This window comes from Humulus lupulus, chromosome 3, assembly GCF_963169125.1.
Source record: "Humulus lupulus chromosome 3, drHumLupu1.1, whole genome shotgun sequence".
NCBI lineage: Eukaryota > Viridiplantae > Streptophyta > Magnoliopsida > Rosales > Cannabaceae > Humulus > Humulus lupulus.
Window position 1 is genome coordinate 128,760,713 of NC_084795.1, and position 22,080 is coordinate 128,782,792.

A 22,080-nucleotide genomic window follows, 5' to 3' on the forward strand; every position below is an offset into this window, starting at 1 on the left:
ATATTAGGGGAGTATCAAGCTCGCGATATCAAGATGGCGACTTACTTAGCCAAGGTTAAGGGCGAGTTGTCTTAATTCGAGTTCAGCTCCATGGAACCAGTACCCCAAGAACATAACTCCAATGCTGATGCTTTGGCTCGACTAGCTACCACTAAAGAGGCGGATACACTTAACGTAGATCTGGTGGAGTTCTTGGAAAAACTGAGCATTGTACCAGAGTCGGCTGAGGTCGGAATGATTGCATAAAACTGACCTGTATGACCCTCATAGTGGAGTACCTCACAACCAGAAAGTTACCTGCACTACAAGAAAAAATGCTTTTAATAACACCGAAAATGTGTTATCAAAACATACCATAACACTTTCTGATGTGTTAAGACCGACTATGTAATCGTAGGTCAGGATACTTTACATAACACTTTATCATTGTTATACAGATGTGTTATTATACTGTCAACGATAACACATTTTCTGTGGTATTTTAATATATAGATAAGTGTTTAATTATGTTATTTATAGTCGGTTATATAACACATTTCAATACTTATAAATTTGTGTTATACTACACTTTAGTATAACACTTTTTTTGTGTTATACTACACTTTAGTATAACACTTTTTTTGTGTTATACTACACTTTAGTATAACACATTTTTTCTGTTATACTACACTTTAGAATAACACATTATTTGTGTTATATAATGAAGTTTGCATAATACAATTCTTCGCATAAAAAGTGCATTGTAATAGATATTATAACACAATCTTTGTATTATTTTAATATTTAGATAAGTTTAAATTCTCATTATATATTTTATTTATATAACACTAATTTATTCTATTATATTTTAATTTTTTTATATAATTAAAATTAGCTTTCTAATATATACTAGCATCATCAAATGAACTTGATTTTCAAATAACAAAAAGTAAGAACATTCAACATTGTATTAACAATCCACAAATTAGTTTAAAACATTCAACACTGTCATCAACAACAAAATGTTCTTTAAGTATTCAAGGAGTCTTAAATATTCAACATAGTTAAAAGTTACTACTTTCAACAGAAAGAAATAAACAATAGTTGCAATGACTGTACAGTTGCAGGGAGACGGTCCAGTGGTCAACAATGACTGTACAGTTGCAAAGAATGGGTAGTAATCCCAGACACATTAGAAATATTAGCCACGTCCTCGACAGATTCCATGTCTATCATGCCACCAAAACGTGAACTGAGACAATAAAACTCCATTGTCGAGAAAAGCAACACAAGTAAAAGTTTTATTGTTATGTTAACCTCTGTAGTTGATGGCCTCAAGTCACACAGTACCCGAAGGCCAGAACCTGATGTTTTCAACAAATGTATGCAAACAGATAAGTTGAGGCTTTTACATGCAGATCTCAAAAGAATCAGAAAGTAACATGTCCCAAATGACCCCAAACATAACACAGTACACAGGAAAAGAACAGTATTTACCACACTCGACTCTCCAATTACCCACTCACAGTAGTTTCTTGAGCATGAAATGAGCTGCCAATGCCCATTATAGCAAAACACACCGCCTAGAGCATAAAGAAAAAAATATCAATAGAAAGAACAAGGTAAACCAAAAAATTTATAGAAAAATCAAACAAGCCTATCAAGAAAAGAAACTCTTGGCAAATTTTTAAATAATCAAAACACAACAAATTGAAGATTCCCATTTGTGCCAATTCCAAAGTGCAAAAAATCGTTAACATACCTTAAAGCCAATGTACAGTCAAACATATTTCAACAGACAAATGCATGGGGACCATATGGTCAAACGTCCATTCAGCATTCATAAAGGACTAGTCCATATCATGTCTGAACTAGAGAAAATGGTTCAGTAAGACTAAAAATGTGACCAAACCAAGTTCAATACCATAAATTGCATAGAAATATCAGGATTTTGAAAGATTGGTACTGCACTTGACACAAAAACAAAGGAATCATTGTTTTCCCCCTTGGAATAGGAACCATCCAATTTTTATTCCCTCTAAAGAACCATTTGAATAGCAAGAATCACAAGCTATTATACTGTTGTTTTCAGGTTTCAGCATTATACTTGAATCAACTACCTCTAATTCCAAGATAGATAAATCTTACCAGGAACAGATGGCCCAAATTTGACTGTATCCTAGGATAATCTGTATGCTTGATGCTACTATCAAAGCACCTTAGACTGCTCTCATGGTGTTGAGAAATCTCTAGAAAAATGTACAAGAAAAGTATGCTTCCTTACAACACATAGATAGCAAATAAGTCATACCATAAAAGAATGCTTTAGTGATATTAAGGAAAAGGAAATGCCTTATTCAAGAATAGAAGGGTTGCACTTACGATATGAGGGTCCTCAATACTAGCCAATGATGAATCATGAATGATAGATATAATAGAGACCATGAATGCATAAGACCCTCCAATAACAGTAGGCAGTCTGGTTCCAAAGAGAGTTTGAAGAAGTGTGTTAATTCCTTCAACAAACAGTAGAGTTTGTACTACTCTAACTTTATCACCCTGATGAAATTTTATTTTTCAAAGATGGTTCATAAAATCATTAACAAAGTTTCAACTTTGATACATAAACAACTCCAAAAACTTGACTTTATCAGTGTCTATATACACGACATAGATGAAGAATATGAAGGGAGAATAATACAGACCTGATTTCTCACACTTGGCGCAGTTGTCCAGTGCTGAGGATTTGGTATTGCTGCTGTACTAACACTTACGAAAGTTAATGTAGCTGATTCTTGTTGTACATAAGTTGTTATTAATGGTGGTGCTTCTCTCATTACCCATAATAAAAAAGTTGAGGGGATTGATGAACCTAGAAGCACACAAAAGTGAATAAAACAAATCAACAGACAATTTTCCAATTCTCCCAAGAGCATTTTACTAGAGAGAAGAACAATCTTTTAACCATGTTCAACTTGTAAGAGCTATTATATATTATCAATAAGAAAATTTACATCTAACTCTGCTAATCAATGCTTAACTCCAAGTAATCATTAGGGGGGCTAAGGAGAGATCTAACAATAGAACCTTGGCAATCTATATGTTTTGGAAGTTCCATTTGTTTCTATATGTTTTGTCGTTACATTTTTTTTTCTTGAATAAAATGAAAATAAAACCTGAAGAAACCCTCTTGGTTGGTCAAGAGTTCTTAATATAAAATGGGAATTTATTTCGATACAAACTTCTAGCAGGAAATTTGTAATGGATAATCTCAAGAGAATATAATAGTGAAGCAAATGTCCTAACAAAACACTTGAGGATTTGTCTAGTCACATCTATAAAACTGCTAAAGATGCAACCATTACCACATGAGATAAAAATATTCTAATGTAGAGAGAAGAATGATAGCATAGAATCTTCTCACTCGAAGAATATAGTGGCCAAAATTACTTTGTGTTTATGTAAAACCATCAATTGAATAAAGGTCAACTCATTAACTGAATTTAGAAGGGTTAGTTAGCATTACTTACCTACAAAGTAATACACAATTAGAAGAGATATACAACCATCATTCACTTCCTGGTCATGGCTGTGATAAAGCATCTGCAATTTTTTTTAAAAAAATACGAGAAATGAACTACTAGAGATCTATTAGACCGAGTTAGATGTTTGAATGAAAAATGAATGGCATTACATGCCCTATTGATAGGAACTTACAGGAATGTCAGTTAACAAAGCCACAAAAGCATTAGAGGTGAAACATAAAACACAAACAACAGCTAAACCCGCAACCTGCAAACCCAAAGTTACATTCATTCAGCACAACTTAACAACTTTCATGAAAAAAAAAACATGGAAAGTGCTCATAAAAAGGTTTTCAATTTATATGCCAAAAAACAAACCTTTTGAGCAATCTTATATCTAGATAAAGTTGAAAAGTAAAGCATGTTTAGCATCAGAGATGGAAAAATTCAAAGCAGCTAAGAAAGAAGGTAATATCATATTAAGAATGAATTGGAAAAAAGTACCTTCCAAAGCTCTGAAGAAGCTCTTTCAGTTCTGACTTTGCTCATTTTCAGGCATAGTAATATTCCTTGAAAAAAAGAAAGACAAAAAAAAAATTATAACTTAAATAATAATAATAATAATAAAGGACCCAAGTAATTTGTTTTGATCGTAAAAAGTATTCACCGCACCACAGAACAGAATAATCAAACAATAATTAGCATGCATTAATGGTAAAAGAAAACATGTGTAAAACAACCTGTGCTTTTCCAATTTTTGAAAAATCAAACATATGGAAAAGTGTCCAAATAGTCACTTCTCCTGAGAGTTCATTATATATAAACACTTTAACCTTATGATGAAAAATACAAATAACAAAATCCATTAAAAATAGACTCTAATGATCATGATTTTATTTTTTCTCTAGGATTTCTTTGGAAGGAATTAAAACCATCAGTTTCTAAGAAAAAATGGGTAACTCAAACTTTCTGAATCAATTGAAATAATCTGAGTCAATATTAACGCCTCAATGTAATAGAGAAAATCAAGGAAGCATCAGTGTTGAATTTGAAATTACATGTGAGGTCCTGTTAATTTGGGGCAAATCCTTTACTTTTGCTTGACATATTTTATAGTTTTATAGCTGTCAGAAATTATTATTTTATTTATTGTAAATGAAATACATCATACTTAAATTGCATATTCTTGTAAATATGGAAGCAAGTGGAATTCCGGTTCTTTTAAGTATTAACCTTTATATTACTTCATTCAACTAAAAATAAGTCAATAGCATCTTGTGAAGTGTAATAAGTTCTAACACCATAATACTAAAACTGTGTATTGGGTCATCCCATCAAGCAAAAGTAACCAACAATGACCTAATTAGTTCCTACACCGAAACAAAAATTACTAGAAAATGAACAAAACAGATGATAACTAGAACTTCTGACAATTGAAAGCAGATAAACTTGAACGAAAATTGCTTACCATAACAAGCTAGTGCTCCAGCTAATAAGAGCATTGCTCCTGCAAAAACCTCTACATATACCTGTGTAAATCAATAATATTATTGTCACAACTCCAATATATGTTAATCCATGAAGAAGTAAAAGTATCATAACCTTCTTTGTTCTAACAGAAGATATTGCAATCAAGGTTATAGAAATTTATCACTAACAGTTGTTCATTTAACTCATAGAAAGCACAAAATAAGAAAAGTTAGTTTTAACTTAGCATCTTAGACATGCCAATTATCTGATTTGAACACTTTGCAAAAGTAATCTCCTGTTTACAGTGTATGTTGTACCACAAATAAGCTATTGGAAAATCCTTAAATGTGGGAAAGCAACTAGAAATCCCTAAGTAGCCTTAGAAAGCAATAACTTAATCATGGACCATAAACAGTACTCGACCGACATGGAGCCGTAGTTTTATTAAAGGGGGCTATTTATATATTTTTTTTTGCTACTTTCGGAAGCTAAATTGGAATTTTTTCATACAATTATAAGAAAAAATTGAAACAATAAAAATGATTGAGCCTTCCGCTATACTGGCTATAATGCCTGGTATGTAACTGTGTTGGAAGCATAGGAAAAAGAGATTCAGCGTAATTATTAACCATTTCATATGTATTCATGTCATAATAAAAAGAAAAACTAAGATCAATTCATAGTCAGGAAAATCTAGACAGCATTCTATTATAATACCAAGGAAAGAAAAATACAAAATGTATCGATATGTGCACAGTGCATACCCGAGCCACCACTGTAGAATCAATAGGGTTTTTTCCCATCCCAATCCAAATTATAACAGCACAAGCCATCATTATTACAATAACTAGAAGAGTTGCCTGATAAATTAATAAATACTGAGTTATGCATCTTGATGAAACGTAGTAACACATAACACTTCATTAATTTACTGAAAATATTAATAGACTATTGTACATGCTATTTCCATACCAAAATAACAATTTTCTGGCGGCTTCGAACATGAACCAACCGGAAAGGTAAACATCTTCTGTGATTATGATTATCTGCATTTAATGAATTCCGTTCATTAAATGTCTTCTCTAGCAAAGATTCCTCAGCACTGCTTTCTTCATCTTCCTCATCTTCATCATCTGACTGATGGCAGAGATCAGCCCTATATGAAAGTTTATTAAGGGGAACAAAAAGGAAATGACAGAGAAGCAAGGGGGCACCACATATAGTTTATAATAGGCTGATAGCAAAATCATCAATTTGAGAACGACAATTAGATTTCTTTCTTACATAGATAAAAGATTCTCCCTTGATGATGAACCTAAGAGTTTTAAAACTGCTATTGCTTGTAAGGACAGAAAAAATTGGCTTACAGCCATGGATGAGGAGATGAAATCTCTATATGACAATAATACATGGAGTTTAGTAAAAAGGCCTACTGGTTCTAGATTGGTATGCTGTAAGTGGATTTTCAAGATTTAAAAAGGAATTCCTGGGGTTGAAAGAGGCAGATTCAAGGCTAGGCTTGTTGCTCGTGGGTTCACACAAATGACTCTGTACATGAATATTAATGCTTTCTTTAGTTTCTTCTTCTTTAGACTATAAGTATCTAACTTTAAAATGTTTCTATATCTTGGTTCTTGCATTAAGTTTGCTGGTTTGGATTTTAATTATAAGGGGGTTGAATTAGTTTTAAGTTGAGGTTTCTAACTTGTATAATAAATGGGTCGTTTACAGGGTTGACTTGCCTAACTCAAAAATTACGTGTAGAAAATTAGACACATGTTTGTTTATGACTTTGACTTTATGTATTTTATGTATTTTACTATGAGATTATATTTATAGTTAGATATAGTTTTTTGTGAAGGTTTTTTTTGTTTTGATCCACCATGCTTTTCAAAGCTAGCAACTTTACTTAGAAGTTAGAATTTAATTGGCTAAAGGAGTTTCAAAGCTTCAGTCTCAAACCTAAGATTCATGTCCAGCTAGTAGAGAGAAATGTTTGCTCTTCTAATGAGTTAGCCATTTACTTAAAGATTATCTAAGTTAATTCTGTTTGATCATCCAGAAATAGTCTTGTACATTTTTGTGACCGTAGAGTATAAATGTTTTTTTGTTTTATTCAACCTTTTTCAGTTTGTTTAATGAGAAAGGACAATAGTTATTATTACATCTTCTGGATAGTTAAAAGCCTCACCTTCTCTAGTACTAGTCAAGCACAAAATCATGACAGAGTAAAGAAATTTTTGAACTTTTCTATCCTAAAGTTTACAGTATATGAACTAGTTTATATAACTAACTAAACTGCCATATAGCCAATTCACTTATCAGTGATTCATTGAGAATCATCGCATACTTTAATTAACTTATGAAATATATGGAATGGATGCAACTTAGAGTTTAGTCCCTTCAAGTTGACTGCAACTTATGGTTTAGTCCCTTCACTTATCTTTTTTATTCTCTCTTTTCCTTCTAAATATGATTCAAACCACTTGTAAAAAAATGTGACTGAAATTAATTGTATATTTATATAAATAATTTTTACACAAACATAATTCATTATATGTATAATTTCATTGAATTTCCTGTAACACAAGTATAGGAGCCAAAAAAAGGGAAACACCATAGTTTTCATGCCCAAAACATAAGAAACACAAGTATCAGATTACAAGTAAACAAGGAATTGAAGAATCAAAATAAATTCAAAGAGAAAAGCAGAGGCTACAAAACTAAATGGGTCAGTTTCTGAGTTGAAAAAAATTCTGATACAGGGAGCTATGTCCCTTGACATGGGAAGACTATTCACATGATATGGCATTGGAATTTTCTCTTATGTGGTAACTTTTTTTAATACCACTTAATTGTTTATATTTCAAATGATAATATATTCATATTATTTATACTAAGAGGCAAATATTGAAGAAAAAGCAATTAGTTTTTCAAGAAATCTTTAATATTATTATGGTTTTCTCAGATTAGAGTGGCAGATCAGTGGCCTTAAGTTCAGCATTTTTTCTTTCAAACATATCCTTGCTGCTCCCCACCCTAACTCACTCTTTCCTATTTATTTTATTTAAAATAATTCAAAATTGAATCAGAATCAGAAAAGAGCCAGAATCAGAATTCAAAAGAGCAAAGGCAGAAAAACTAATCCAAGAACTTAACCATCTTGAAGTTCAGATACAAAAACACTAGACATACAAGTGAGCACTTTAAATTGCCAATCCTATTTGCTTATAATGTCTATATAGCTAGTACTAATGTAAGTAACCTCAATTGACTCAGAAAACAAAGAAGATTGTCTAGTTCTACAACAGGTTTCTTATGCCTGCAGATTCTTTCCCATAATGTTGTTGAATTGGAATGACTCTTCAACATTGGAACAATAATTGTTTAGACTAAAATAAACAGAGTTGAACCCTTCACTAATTGATTTATATTGCTTACCATTTTCTTCCAGCACCCAATGCATTGGTTAAAGCACCACCAGCTAAGTGTCCTAGATGCCTTACCTGAAATAATGGAAAAAGAGATACCTAAACTTCACAACTACAAAAAGCATGATTGAAAAAGAAAATGTATACTGACCTTGGGCTCAGATCGTTACTTTGTTGGATCCATACTTTGTACTTCTAGAGATTTGAGCCATAAATACATGTTTGCAACTTGATCTTTAATCATTTCCTGAGGCAGAAAATAATAATAAAAGAAATAGTATTAAGGAACAGAATGAAACATCTCTGAATAATAAAAAAAAGATAAGTAAAAACTGCAAGCAATATTCATTTAGTTACTATATTAGGATTAATATGTACTCTCAGAAAATTATGTTTGTCTATAAGATGGATGCATGCATTTATGTGTTTATTCAACTATGCCTCAATCAACGAAACTTAAATGAGTACTTTACGTGGAAAAACCCATATAGGCCAGGAATCCACATAGCATTTGCACCAAGTACTTTTAATCCAAAGTCAACATGTGGCTGCAAAAAACATTAGAGACAATAATGAAATAAGGAAATAAAAGGTCAAGCAAGAAACTAGAATACACTGAAGCCATATATTATATCAACTCAATGGCTAAGAAACAAAATAAAAACCTCAAAAAAACTGAGTTGAGTACATACCATGTTGAGTAATTGGAGATAAGCACTTGGGCATTATCAAATGAGAACGACAGGTTTCAATAATTTCATAAATTGCTTGCATATGGAAGCGAATTTTCAAATATCAAATGGCCAAATTCTCACAATCCAATTTGGTTGTATCCTCAATTAGACAAGTGCCAATGATCTCCATTTCATTATTACAAAAAAAGACATAAAGGTAGTGTGCAAAACATAGTATTCAGGCAAAAATATAAGTAATAAAATAGAAGAAAAAATTTACGGAACATGCAAAATTTAAATCTAATTTCATTTCTTTTTACTTCTGTGATCAAGAACCTAAAATATGCAAATGAAATACAATTGCAAAAACTGATATGCAAATAATCATAGTTTAACTTTAAGAGAGTAGAGCTTCAGTTTGCACTTATAACAAAAGCTTAATAAAATCAGATAATAGAACATGTATAAATCAAATCTAAATAAAAAAATCTAGTTTAACTAAGATCTTTTGGTTAAATTTCTTATAAAGATAGTGAAAATTAACAAACTAAGAATATACACAAGTTCAAAATAGCAAGCAAGATTAGGAGAAACAACAAGAACAGAGAGAATGTGAACCAATGAAACAACACAATCTAATGTAAAACACATACAGCAGGGGAAAAATTAAAGAAGTTAATGTTAGTATGAAATTTTGTAAAGATCCAAGATCAGACACCTGAAACAAAAGAGAAGCTGAAAACATGCCAAAGTTAGTACACCAGACATTTAAAAAAGAATAATATACAAGATCAGAAGGAATAATGTTTACATGTCAATTATAAAAGATATAAAAGTTGAAAATAAATGGCATTGTCCAGGAGAACTCACAAGATCTGGATGAAACAAACCACCAGAGACTTGTAAAATGAATACTGGGATAGAAATGTTGTACGATTGTATGAGTAACGTCCATGGACAAGTATTAATCTTTTCAGAAACCTAAACTCTGCAAAACAATACAATAATACAATAACAAATCACTCTACCCTGTTCGTTCTGTCAAGTTTCCAAAAAGTGAGAGGAGGGGTTTAGGTATCAGCAACTTACTCCCAATACTATAATCAGCTGCTCTTGCTGCCTGTAGCCCCTCTCTCCCACTGATTCCAACTCCAATGTCAGCTTGTTGTATCATTCTTACATCATTCCCTCCATCCCCAATGGCCAATGTTCTATAATCACATGATTTTAAAATCTCCACAAGCTGCAAAATAGAGTTAAATGCAATATGTACTTAGGTATTCAACATTTTATGACATCACACGTAGAGTAAGAGCCTTTAAATTTGGAAAACAAGGACAACAAAAAAATAACTAAAAAATAACATGACTAACTTTGTTTTAGTAAATGTATCAGAGATAATTTCAATTAAGATGTATTAAGACCAATTAACTATACTAGATAACAGGAGGGTTAATCTGCTAAATCATCAACAATCAATTTCAGGACTCCAAGTGCTCCCCAGCGAAAACTTTTAACTCCAGAAAACATAGTGTTTTATAAAAACATCTTATATCTTTTCTAGCTTCAAATCATGTCCATGAACTCCAATCCCCATTCAAAAGATAGGAAACCTAACAATACATCATACCAGTTTCATACGTTTTATATAGAGAAATATTATAGTTTCCCCAAGGGGATGTTAACACATAGCTAATGTCTACCAGATCCTGGTTATATTAATTTAAATTTTAAAATGTACCATGTATTTAATCACAGGTCCAGTGATAACATATAGCAGTTACTGATAAGGATTACCTGTGCTTTCTGTGATGGTGTTACCCGACAACATATAGCAGTCCTTGACAATATTGCTAATTCGGTAAAAGCTGTTCGATAATGCTTAAGTGCAATTTCAAGAGCCCAACCATCAACAACAAATGCCACATCTTGTTGAAAAGTGAAAAAATAAGAAGACAAACAAGCTCATCAAGATACAATCAAAAAACAAAAAGTAGAGAGAAAAATTCAATAGCTTCATCACAAAAACATCCCAATATCTACAACAAACATGTACATAACCTTATCAAATACTCCAATGTCCATCACAGCAATTAAAAACAACTAGATCCATGGTTTGGAAAAACTTTTGAAGAAGCCAACATTTTGAAACCATTTCAATCTGAGACATGGAAAATAAAAAGTATTTAAACCATCCTTGGCCCGGCACTCACCCAGATGGCGTCTTCTACACCTCGGACACTCTGGATAGGTCCGCCATGCCTCTCCGCCACCCTGACCACCCCGACCTCTCCTATCAGAACTATGAGCGACCAACGTGTCAGGAGTCTTCCTCTTGAAGTCACTGGGGCCTCCGCCCCTACCTGTCCCAGAATAAGGAGGCACCGCCCTGCGGCCCTCACGCCTCACTGCGCTCTCCTTCCATATCTTGTTCTCCGCTTCCTCAGTGGTAAGAGCCCTCTCAACAGCCTGGGCATAAGTTGTTCCTTCAGGTACTGTGGTAATCCTCACATCCCGGGCTATCATAGCATTAAGCCCCCGATAAAACGATCTTGCCTAGCAGCATCAGTAGGCACAAGATCTGGTGAAAACTTCGCGAGCCTATCAAATTTCAGGGCATACTCAGTAACAGTCATACTGCCCTGTACCAAACTTACAAACTCATTGACCTTTGCTGCCCTAACAGCAATGTTGTAGTACTTCTGGCCAAACAAATCCTTGAAACCTTCCCAAGTCAGTGTAACAACCTCTCTGGTCTGCGATGCCACCTCCCACCAAATACGGGCATCCTCCCTCAACATATAAGTGGCACAGGCCACTCTATCCTGCCCCTTAATTCTCATGAAATCCAGAATCACTGTGATCATAGTTAGCCACTGCTCGGCTTTCAACGGATCCGGTCCTCCCTCAAAGACCGGGGGTTGCTGCTTCCTGAACCGCTCATATAACGGTTCCCACTTGTTAACAACCTCCCCAGGTTGCACAGCTGGTACCACTGCAAGTGGTAAAGAAGGGGCAGCACTCCCTGATGGAGCCTGCTACTGCAGAATACGAATCAGCTCGTCTTGGCTCTGCAATCGTACCTGCATCTCAGCCATTAACTGCTGCCAGTTCTCAGGGACTGGCGAAGGTGTCTGGCCCTGGTCATTGCCCCTGGTCCTAGACCCAGTGTCGGCTAGTCGTGAAGATTTCCTTGGACGCATAACTATCCAAGTCAATCTGCAAATATCGACTCATCAGTCAGACCACAATAACAGGGTAAAAGCTTCTCCAAAACTCATCAATAAAACATAATCAATCACAGGTAACCAACACATATAAGCATCCATGCCCCATAAACAATTAATCATCCATTTACTCATTTACATGCACGACAATGTTGATAAACATGCCTTAATATTTCCACACAGCAGTCAAGGGCCAGGCCCTATCAGTATCTCATGCTTCCTAGAAATTTAGTGAACATCACATACACAGCTCATCTCAGGCACATAAGCACATAAACACACATATACACATTACCAAACCCTGACTTGAGCTTGTCTCCAGCAGCGAATGTACATATCCAGGCTGTCTTCCGGAACCCTTAAACCTAGGACGCTCTGATACCAAGTTGTAACGCCATGGATAGCCAAGACCATTACACTGTGTACTTATAAAAGTGTAGGACTTGCTAATCAAGTCTATAAATTGAAAATGTGTTTCTAAACATGTGAGATCTATGGTTAAAAAGGTTTTGGTCTCAAAAGACTCATTTCATATATTTAAACTGTGGTAAACATGGGATCCCATACAAAACAAAGTTAAGATAAGTTTACAGACTCCCAAAAGTACATAAATAACTGCTAGCCATACTGTAACGACCCAAATTCACTAATAAGGCTTAAGGGCCTTGATTAGTGTGCCGGGAGGGCATGATGGGAATTATGTGTGATTATTATGATTAAGATGCATGATTATGATTTTAAGCATGTTATATGACTATGTGAATTATATTATGTGATAATTATGATGTGTGAATTGTACCGCGTGGGTGCTGTGATACCAACGTGATGCACGTGCCGAGACGGTCCTAGGAAACTAGATAATGGTAACTGGTGATTTGGTAACCTGCGTAACTGTTAGTAACCATAGAGAGTAACGGGTTTTATGGGGAAAGTGGTAGAATCGCAAAGCTGGTGAAAAGACAAGTATGGCCTTGAGGTTTAGTTAGGAAGGGGTATTAGTGGAAGGATAGAACAGTCATTTGGTAGGATAAATGATCATTAGCTGAAGGGAAAATATGATATACGTATAACACTTGGAGAAATGGGTTTATGCTGAAATTGGGGACCTAGAGGAAGAGCAAACCTAAGAAGAAGAAGGGAGAAACTGAATTTAGCTTTTGGAAGAAGAATTTAAGGGTGATTGAAGTTGTCAAGCAAGCTTAGATCAAGGATATTCAGAGGTAAGATCTTGATTATGATATATCCAAGTTTTAAGCCTGAAATTTTAGATAATGAATGTGAATTGAGGCAAGTTGGTGGCTGGTTTTATGTAATTTCAGAATTGGGAAATCAAGGGGGAAGGAGGTTTAGTGCTGGAGGTTGGACTCATCATTCAAGGTAAGGTCTCTGTGTGTTTATTAGGCTTGTTTCTGTTAAGGTATAGGGAGTTTGGAGTGTGGTTTGTGTTTGAGTTCAAGCTGTTCTTAATTTTCTGGTTTGAGTTGTTAAGTGTGAAATTCAAGAGTGAATTTTAGGACTGAAGGTGTGAGTGAGCTTGGGCATGATGTTTTTGGGTTGTTGTGAGGTTTATTAAGGGTATGAAGTTGGTTTTGGGACTTAGGATAGAGTTTGGGGTGATTTGGAGAGGTTGGAGCTCGGGAAAATACGAAGGAAAAACCCAGAATTCTGGGCTGCGAAGGCGTGCCGCGGCACGGGTTTTGTGTGCCGTGGCTTGGAGTCTCTGACTGATGGGTGCCGCGGCACAAGGAAGTGGTGCCGCGGCACAAGGCTAATTTCAGAGTGTCACTTTTGGCAATTTTTGGCCTTTGCTCCGGGGGTTCGGGGGGATGTCTCCGGGGTGTTGTTCTAAGGTTTTGGGGGTTCCGAGAGTGTGGGTTAGGTTCCGGGAAGGTAGTCTTGGATTGGTTAATGACAAAGAATATTATATTTGTGTTGTGATTAGGACTTTGGAGAGGCTCGGAGTAGAGGACCGTGCTTGTGGCTACATGGCATCGGAAACCAGTGAATTGAAAGGTAAGAAAACTGCACCCAAATGTATGGTTGTGAATGGGACTAAGTGCTCCCAAGAATTGTATTGTGTCATTGTTGGTATTATGCCAAGGGACACGTATAAGCGGTCTAAGAGTACCGTTCATGATTTTAGCGCATGGAGCGCGAATTGGCCACTGGGCGCCGGAAACAATAGGATAACAGAGGGAGCTGCCTGTGAGCGCTAGCCCTGGTTATCGTCTGTGCATTATGTATTTGAGCTGAGATGCTTAGTATATGAAATACTTGATTGATGATATACTTGAGTTTATGAGATGCTATATGTGTAATTGACCTGTTGCTAGTTGTTCATGCTCTGTTGTTGCTGTGTTTTCTTGCTGGGCCTTGGCTCACGGGTGCTACGTGGTGCAGGTAAGGGCAAGGGCAAGCTGGACCAGGCCTGAGGTGGAGAGCTCCGAGGTGAAATGTACATAGCCAGCCGTTCGATCACCATGGTCGAGGAGTGTGTCAGGACAAAGATTACCTAACAGCTCGTTTTTTCCTTAGTATGGCCAGTCAATGTATTTAAACTTTGTAACTTTTGTAAATGGCTTTTAAACTGTCATTGTTGGGATCCCATGTACATAAACAATATCTAGTAATGAAAATGTAACTTTTGAGACCAAAACTCTTTTAACCCTAGTACCTCTACTATTCCAGTAACACGCTTTTACTTTAATGACTTGCTTAGCAAGTCTGGCACTTTATAAACACACAGTGTAACGGTCTTGGCTATCCAGGGCGTTACACATACTAAGGCAAAACAGATGGTCTTTAGGTTCCACGTCCTTGCCTGGACCTCAACCGTGGCGGCCGAGCACCTGGCTATGTACATTCCACTCGCTGAGCTCTCCAGTCAGGGCTGATTTAACTTGCCCTTGCCTTTACTTGCACCACGTAGCACCCGTGAGCCAAGGCCCAACAAGAAAACATCACAGGTAACTCAAACAATAACAACAGACAAATAGCTCAGTAAGCATGTATACTTATCAGATAATTCACAACAGATAATCAGCATATACCATCCAATCCATGATACATTCTATCACACATAACATTCATATCACATAATATTCAGGGTCGACGACTTAGGCCGCACCCTCTATTTAACCCACTGACTCTGGCCCGCTTAAACCAAGCTCAGTGCATAATAAGCTGTCCTCGGATACTAGTGTCTGAGCCGCGCCCTGTGCGCAAGTGAAACCCTTGGCACCCTTAGGTCATTGGTTCACTAAATGGCTTGCATGGCATAATACCATCTTTTCAAGCTTCTACAATACGGAGCCCTTAGTCCCGTCATATATATTCAACCAGGTGCAGTTTTCTTACCTTTAATCTGTACGATTATCGAATTACGAGCTACGCCCCTCAAGCACGATTCGTTCCTGAGCCTAAGCTTTTATCACCTAGCCACAACCAAAGCATAGGGTTTCATAAATAATCAAATATAGGTTTCCAGTTACAAAACTAACTCCCGGGACTCCTAATTCCACCAAGCACGGTGATCAAACCAAACCCGAGCACACTAAACCACTTCCCCATGCTTAAAACCCTCAAAATCTCAAGTGTGCAACCAAGGGCTGCGGCCCCCTAAGCCTAGCCGCAGCCCTTCCTCAAAACAGAGCCCACTCCCTCACTGAACCACACACGTGCCGCGTCCCTTGCCTTGGGCGCCGCGGCACGCCCCCTTGGCCGAGCCCCCTTGGCTTCTTTGCATGCTAGGGTCGCAACACTCTAGAATAGAGCCGCGACCCTCCTCTTCGAACCCAGATTTTACACCATTTCAAAGCTCAAAACCTCACCTTAAACCATCCCAAAACTCCCCAACTCTTAACCAATTAATTCCCAACCTCTTTATAATGATCTAAACAGCATAATTCCCAAGAAAACGCAGCCTAACACACTCCAATCTCTTCCTTTCAATTTCTAAAACACAAGTACTAAAACACACACAAACCATCCATCAAACTCAATTTAAAGCCTCTAAACCAGGAGTTAAAACTCACCTTTGCTGTAGAATCACTTCACCAAGCTGTGACCAAGCTAAGCTCCCAAGTTTCCCCTCTTAATTCAGCCTTAGAACATCACAACTAAACTTGTTTCAGCACTTAACTAAAACCCATCTAAAACTCATAATTCAACCACAGATAACAGAGTTAGATGCTTACCTTAATCCCTGTTCTAATGCTTGATATATCCCTGAGCTAGACCTCCAAGTTCTCACCACCAAACTCAGAAATCCCAGCTAGTTTCCCTTGGTTTACTCTGTGTTTTTCTTTGTGTTTCCTTGAGCATGAGGGAGAGAGAGCATAAGTGTTTAGTCGGTTTATTTTTCATCTAAAGGCTTCCTTAAGTCTAACTTATCTATTAAGTTAATCCCGAGGCTCGGGGTGCCGGAACCGTCCCCGAGGCCAAAATGGTAAAATCCCCCAATATTCCCGCCTTGACACCCTAACCTCAAATATATCTCCATATATTTATTTTCATGTCCCGGTAACCCAAATCACTATCCACCATCTAAAAGTACCCCCGACTTGTCCAAAGTCAAATCTTAAACCCCATTGTGTCTTTTCCCGCTATCTGACCCTAGAATCGTCTTGAGTCGTGCTCAACGAACTTGTCCACATAATAATGTGGTTCTCACATATATCACATATCATATTACCACATAATACAATCAATTATCATATAAACAATATTAAACACATAATTACTCATTAAATCACAATTATTCCAGCAATGCCCTCCTGGCATAGTAATCAAGGCCCTTAAGCCTTATTAGCGAGTTTGGGTCGTTACAACTATCCCCTCCTAATGAGAATTTCGTCCTCGAAATTTACCTGAATAGCTCGGGGTACTGATCCTGCATCGCCGTCTCTAACTCCCAGGTCGCTTCCTCGACCTTGCTATTCCTCCATAGTACTTTCACTAACGGAATCGTCTTATTCCGCAAAACTTTATCCTTCCGATCTAAAATCTGAACTGGTCTCTCCTCATAGGACAAATCTGCTTGCAGCTCCAAGTCCTCATGCCTCAACACATGTGTAGTATCAGAAACATACTTCCGCAACATAGAGACGTGAAACACATTATGAACTCCTGATAAGGACGGTGGCAAGGCCAGCCTATAAGCCACCTACCTAACCCTCTCTAGAATCTCAAAGGGTCCAACGAACCGAGGGCTCAGCTTGCCCTTTACTCCAAACCTCTTCACACCCCTCAACGGTGAAACTCGCAGAAACACATGGTCCCCGACCTGGAACTCCACGTTCCTACGCTTAGGGTCAGCGTAGCTTTTCTGTCTACTCTGCGAGGCAAGCATCCTAGCTCGAATCTTTTCAATGGCCTCATTAGTCCTCTGAACCATATCTGGCCCCAAATATTTTCTCTCACCCATCTCATCCCAGTGAATAGGCGACCTGCACTTCCTTCCATATAACATCTCATAAGGAGCCACCCCAATCGTGGACTGATAACTGTTGTTATATGAAAACTCAATCAATGGAAGATACTTACTCCACGAACCCTCAAAGTCAATCACACATGCTCTAAGCATGTCCTCCAATATCTGAATCATCCTCTCAGACTGCCCATCAGTCTGGGGATGAAAAGCTATGCTAAACTTCAACTGAGTCCCCATGGCTCTCTGCAGAGTTCCCCAGAACTTAGAGGTAAAGATAGGGTCTCGATCAGATACAATAGACTTTGGAACCCCATGGAGACGAACTATCTCCCTCACATACAACTCTGCATACTGTTCCACAGTATAAGTTGACCTAACTGTTAGGAAATGAGCTGACTTGGTGTATCTATCCACTATCACCCACACCGAGTCATGAAGTCCAACTGTCCTGGGTAATCCTCCCACGAAATCCATCGTAATATCCTCCCACTTCCATTCTGGAATACCCAAAGGTTGAAGCAATCCCGCTGGTCGCTGATGCTCAGCCTTAACCTGCTGACAGGTCAAACATCTAGATACATACTCAACCACATCCTTCTTCATCCCGGGCCACCAGTATAACGTCCGTAGATCCTGATACATCTTCGTGGTACCCGGATGAAGTGAGTATGGCGTAGTGTGGGACTCATCCAATATCTCACGCCTAATCCCCTCATCTTCTGGAACACATATCCGTCCCTGATACCGGAGCAAACCTGTCACTGAAACTAAATAATCCTTAGCTGTCCCCGCTAAGGCATGCTGCCTACTATCCTGCAACTGCACATCTACCAACTGACCCTCCTTGATCCGCTCCAACAAGGTCGATTGTGAAGTGATATTGGCTAACTGGCCCACCACCAGTTCTATCTTTGCCCTGACCATCTCATCAGCCAATTCTCTCGAGATCTGAGTAGAACTATACAACTGTCCTGGGCCCCTCCGGCTCAATGCATCTGCTACTACGTTGGCTTTCCCTGGGTGATAAAGGATATCACAATCATAATCCTTAACCAACTCCAACCAACGTCTCTGCCTCATATTCAGATCCTTCTGCATGAAGAAATACTTCAGACTCTTATGATCAGTGTAGATCTCGCACTTCTCTCCATACAGGTAATGACGCCACACCTTCAGTGCAAACACAACTGCCGCTAACTCCAAATCATGAGTCGAGTACCTCTGCTCATACTCCTTCAGCTGTCGAGAATCATAGGCTATAACTTTCTCATTCTGCATCAGCACACAGCCTAAACCCAACCTCGATGCATCACAGTATACCACGAACTTCCCAAACATCGAAGGAAGACTCAACACAGGCGCAGAAATAAGCCGTCGCTTCAATTCCTGAAAGTTGTTCTCACACTTCTCTGAACAGACGAACTTCTGATTCTTTCTTGTCAACTCTGTCATCGGCGAAGAGATCTTCGAAAACCCCTCTACAAACCGTCTGTAGTAGCCAGACAACCCAAGGAAACTCCGCACCCCTGAGGCATTCCTCGGCCTCAGCCAATCTCTAACCGCTTCTACCTTGGACGGATCCACCTTAATCCCTTCTGCCCCAACTATATGTCCAAGGAAAGTCACCTCTGGTAGCCAAAACTCACATTTCTTAAACTTAGCGTACAACTGATGCTCCCTTAATCTCTGTAAAACCTGTAGAAGATGCTGCTCATGTTCTGCCTCTGAACTGGAGTATACCAAGATGTCGTCGATAAAGACAATAACGAACTGGTCCAAAAAGTCCTTGAACACCCTGTTCATCAGATCCATGAAAGCGGCTGGGGCATTGGTCAAACCAAAAGACATGACCAGGAACCCATAATGCCCATAACGCGTCCGGAAAGCTGTCTTCGGTATATCCTCATCCTTGATCCTCAGCTGGTGATAACCAGATCGAAGATCAATCTTTGAGAACACTGTCTTACCTTGCAGCTGATCGAACAAGTCATTAATCCTTGGCAGAGGATACTTATTCTTAATAGTCAACTTGTTCAATTCTCTGTAATCAATGCACATCCTCACGGTCCCGTCCTTCTTCTTAACAAACAGTACCGGTGCGCCCCATGGAGAATAACTAGGCCTGATAAACCCCAAATCCAGAAGTTCTTGCAACTGTCTCTTCAACTCCTTTAGTTCTGCTGGTGCCATCTTGTATGGTGTCCTAGACACTAGTTCTGTCCCCGGTGCCAACTCAATCTCAAACTGTATCTCCCTACGCGGCGGCAACCCTGGCAAATCCTCAGGGAAGACATCCAAAAACTCACACACGGTATGTTATGGTTGAAGGGACTCTATATCGACGAGGGCATTCACTACCCCTCCTACGGTGTGTTCTGCCCGAGGAAGCACAAACTATCTTGCAAGAAATACATGAAGGCTTCTGTGAAGACCATACTAGGGGGAAAATTCTGGCTCCAAAGGTATTGAGATAGGGCAATTTTTGGCCCACACTAACAAATAACTCGATCTCGTACGTGCAAAAATGTGACAAATTCCAACGTTTTGCCATAATTTCCCGAGCAGCTTTCGTTGAGTTAACCATGATCTCATCCCCTTGGCAGTTTGTAGTATGGGGAATTACTTGATTAGTTCTTTTCCAATAGGAAAAGGAGGAGTTCGCCATCGATTACTTCACAAAGTGGGTGGAGGCTGAGCCTCTGGCAACCATCACCTCGACGAGAGTCCTTGATTTTGTCGTAAAAAATATCATATGTCGATTTGGGCTCCCAAAGAAGATCTTGTCTGACAACGAAACTCAGTTCGATAGTGATCTCTTCACAAACTTTTGTGAAAAATATGGTATAACCAAAACTTTTTTGTTGGTAGCATACCCGCAAGCTAATGGCCAGATCGAGGCTATAAACAAGACCCTAAAGGGGAGCCTAAAGAAGTAGTTAGATGAAGCCAAGGGAAGTAGCTCCCATAAGCACTCTGGGCCTATAGAACCTCACATCGAACCTCCACGGAACATTCCTCTTTTTCTCTGACCTTTGGAAGTGAGGCTATGCTCCCGATTGAGGTGCTGGTGATGACCAATAGGCATAAAACCTTTGATCAAGATCAGAACTACGAGCTACTCAGTGCATCCCTTGATCTGATCAAGGAAAAACGAGAAGTGTCAAAATTACAGCTCGCCCATTATCAGCAGAAAATCACTCGTTACTTCAACTCGAAGGCAAAAGGACGCCGACTCGGACTAGGTGATTTGGTTCTCCAGAGGGTGTTTTTGGCAAGTAAAGATCCCAAGGATGGTGTGTTAGGGCCGAACTAGGAAGGACCATACTAGATCATGGAGATCCTGCATGAAGGGACCTTAAAGCTAGCCCGGATAAATGGAGAAATAGTTCCACGGACTTGGAATGCCTTACACCTCAAAAAGTACTATCAATAATTTAGTTGTCTTTAATGTTTATGGTATTATTGTTCATGTAAGGCTTGTCTATAAAAACCACATCATTTTAATAACAATTGGATTATTACATAATAAATTTTGTATTTTTATTATCGTGTGCTCATTTTGTAAAAGCAACCTAGAACATTTAAAAGTTCTGGTCACTTCGGGGGCACATAACCGAAGAGAGCTTTTAAAAGAGTTCAGCATATTCAGATAAAGTTTGAAACATAGAGTTTGGAAAAATTGATTATTCAATGGATTTTTAAAGCTCGAATTTTCAAAATAATTTCGAATATGAACTAATAAGTTTAGAAATTTCTAAAACAAAACCCCTGAATATTAGTAGGTCCGAGGCCTAATTCTTAATAGGTATGATGCTATTAAGTAGACTAAAACATATGGATATGACCAGGTCTGAGGCCTGATACCTAACATGTATAATGCAATTAGGCGGGAAAAATCTTGGATACAATTAAGATATCGACTAACATTAGTTAGTCAAGCCATCAAAAAATTATCTCGATCTAAAGACAACCCCTAAAGATTTTTAGTGTACAAGAATTCAAGATTCACAAACACGAGAAAACAATAGATTAAAGGGAACACGAACAGATCACAAATGAACAAGCATATGTTCAAAAGTATATAGTTACCTCGAGGAGGAAAAACCTTGATCTGAGCCTGAAGGCGATTGTTTCAATCCCTAAGGACTTAGTTTTTAAAAAAAAAATAATAATAATAAGGAAAAGGCATCATTGAGATCTATCGACTTACTTAGAGGATGTCACCTCCTCGTCATCCCCGTTAGCAGCATCGGAAGCCTTGACAGTCTCAGAGGGTTCTTGTGAGAATTGAATCTTGAATTTGGCAAGATAAGGTTCCCAAAACCCTGGTTGTATGAAGGTGAA

The 22,080-nt window shown here is 37.9% G+C and overlaps 1 protein-coding gene across 1 annotated transcript; it reads right to left on the reverse strand.

The window, feature by feature from the left end:
• Positions 1–2,466: 2,466 nt before the first annotated feature.
• On the reverse strand, positions 2,467–6,158 carry LOC133825037 (uncharacterized; the record flags this gene model as incomplete). Its single annotated transcript, XM_062258036.1, has 7 exons — positions 2,467–2,851; positions 3,510–3,582; positions 3,697–3,771; positions 4,008–4,072; positions 4,972–5,032; positions 5,738–5,833; positions 5,946–6,158. Coding segments are annotated over 7 exons (798 nt in total), but the record flags the coding sequence as incomplete, so codon positions are not given.
• Between the last annotated feature and the right edge of the window lie 15,922 nt (positions 6,159–22,080).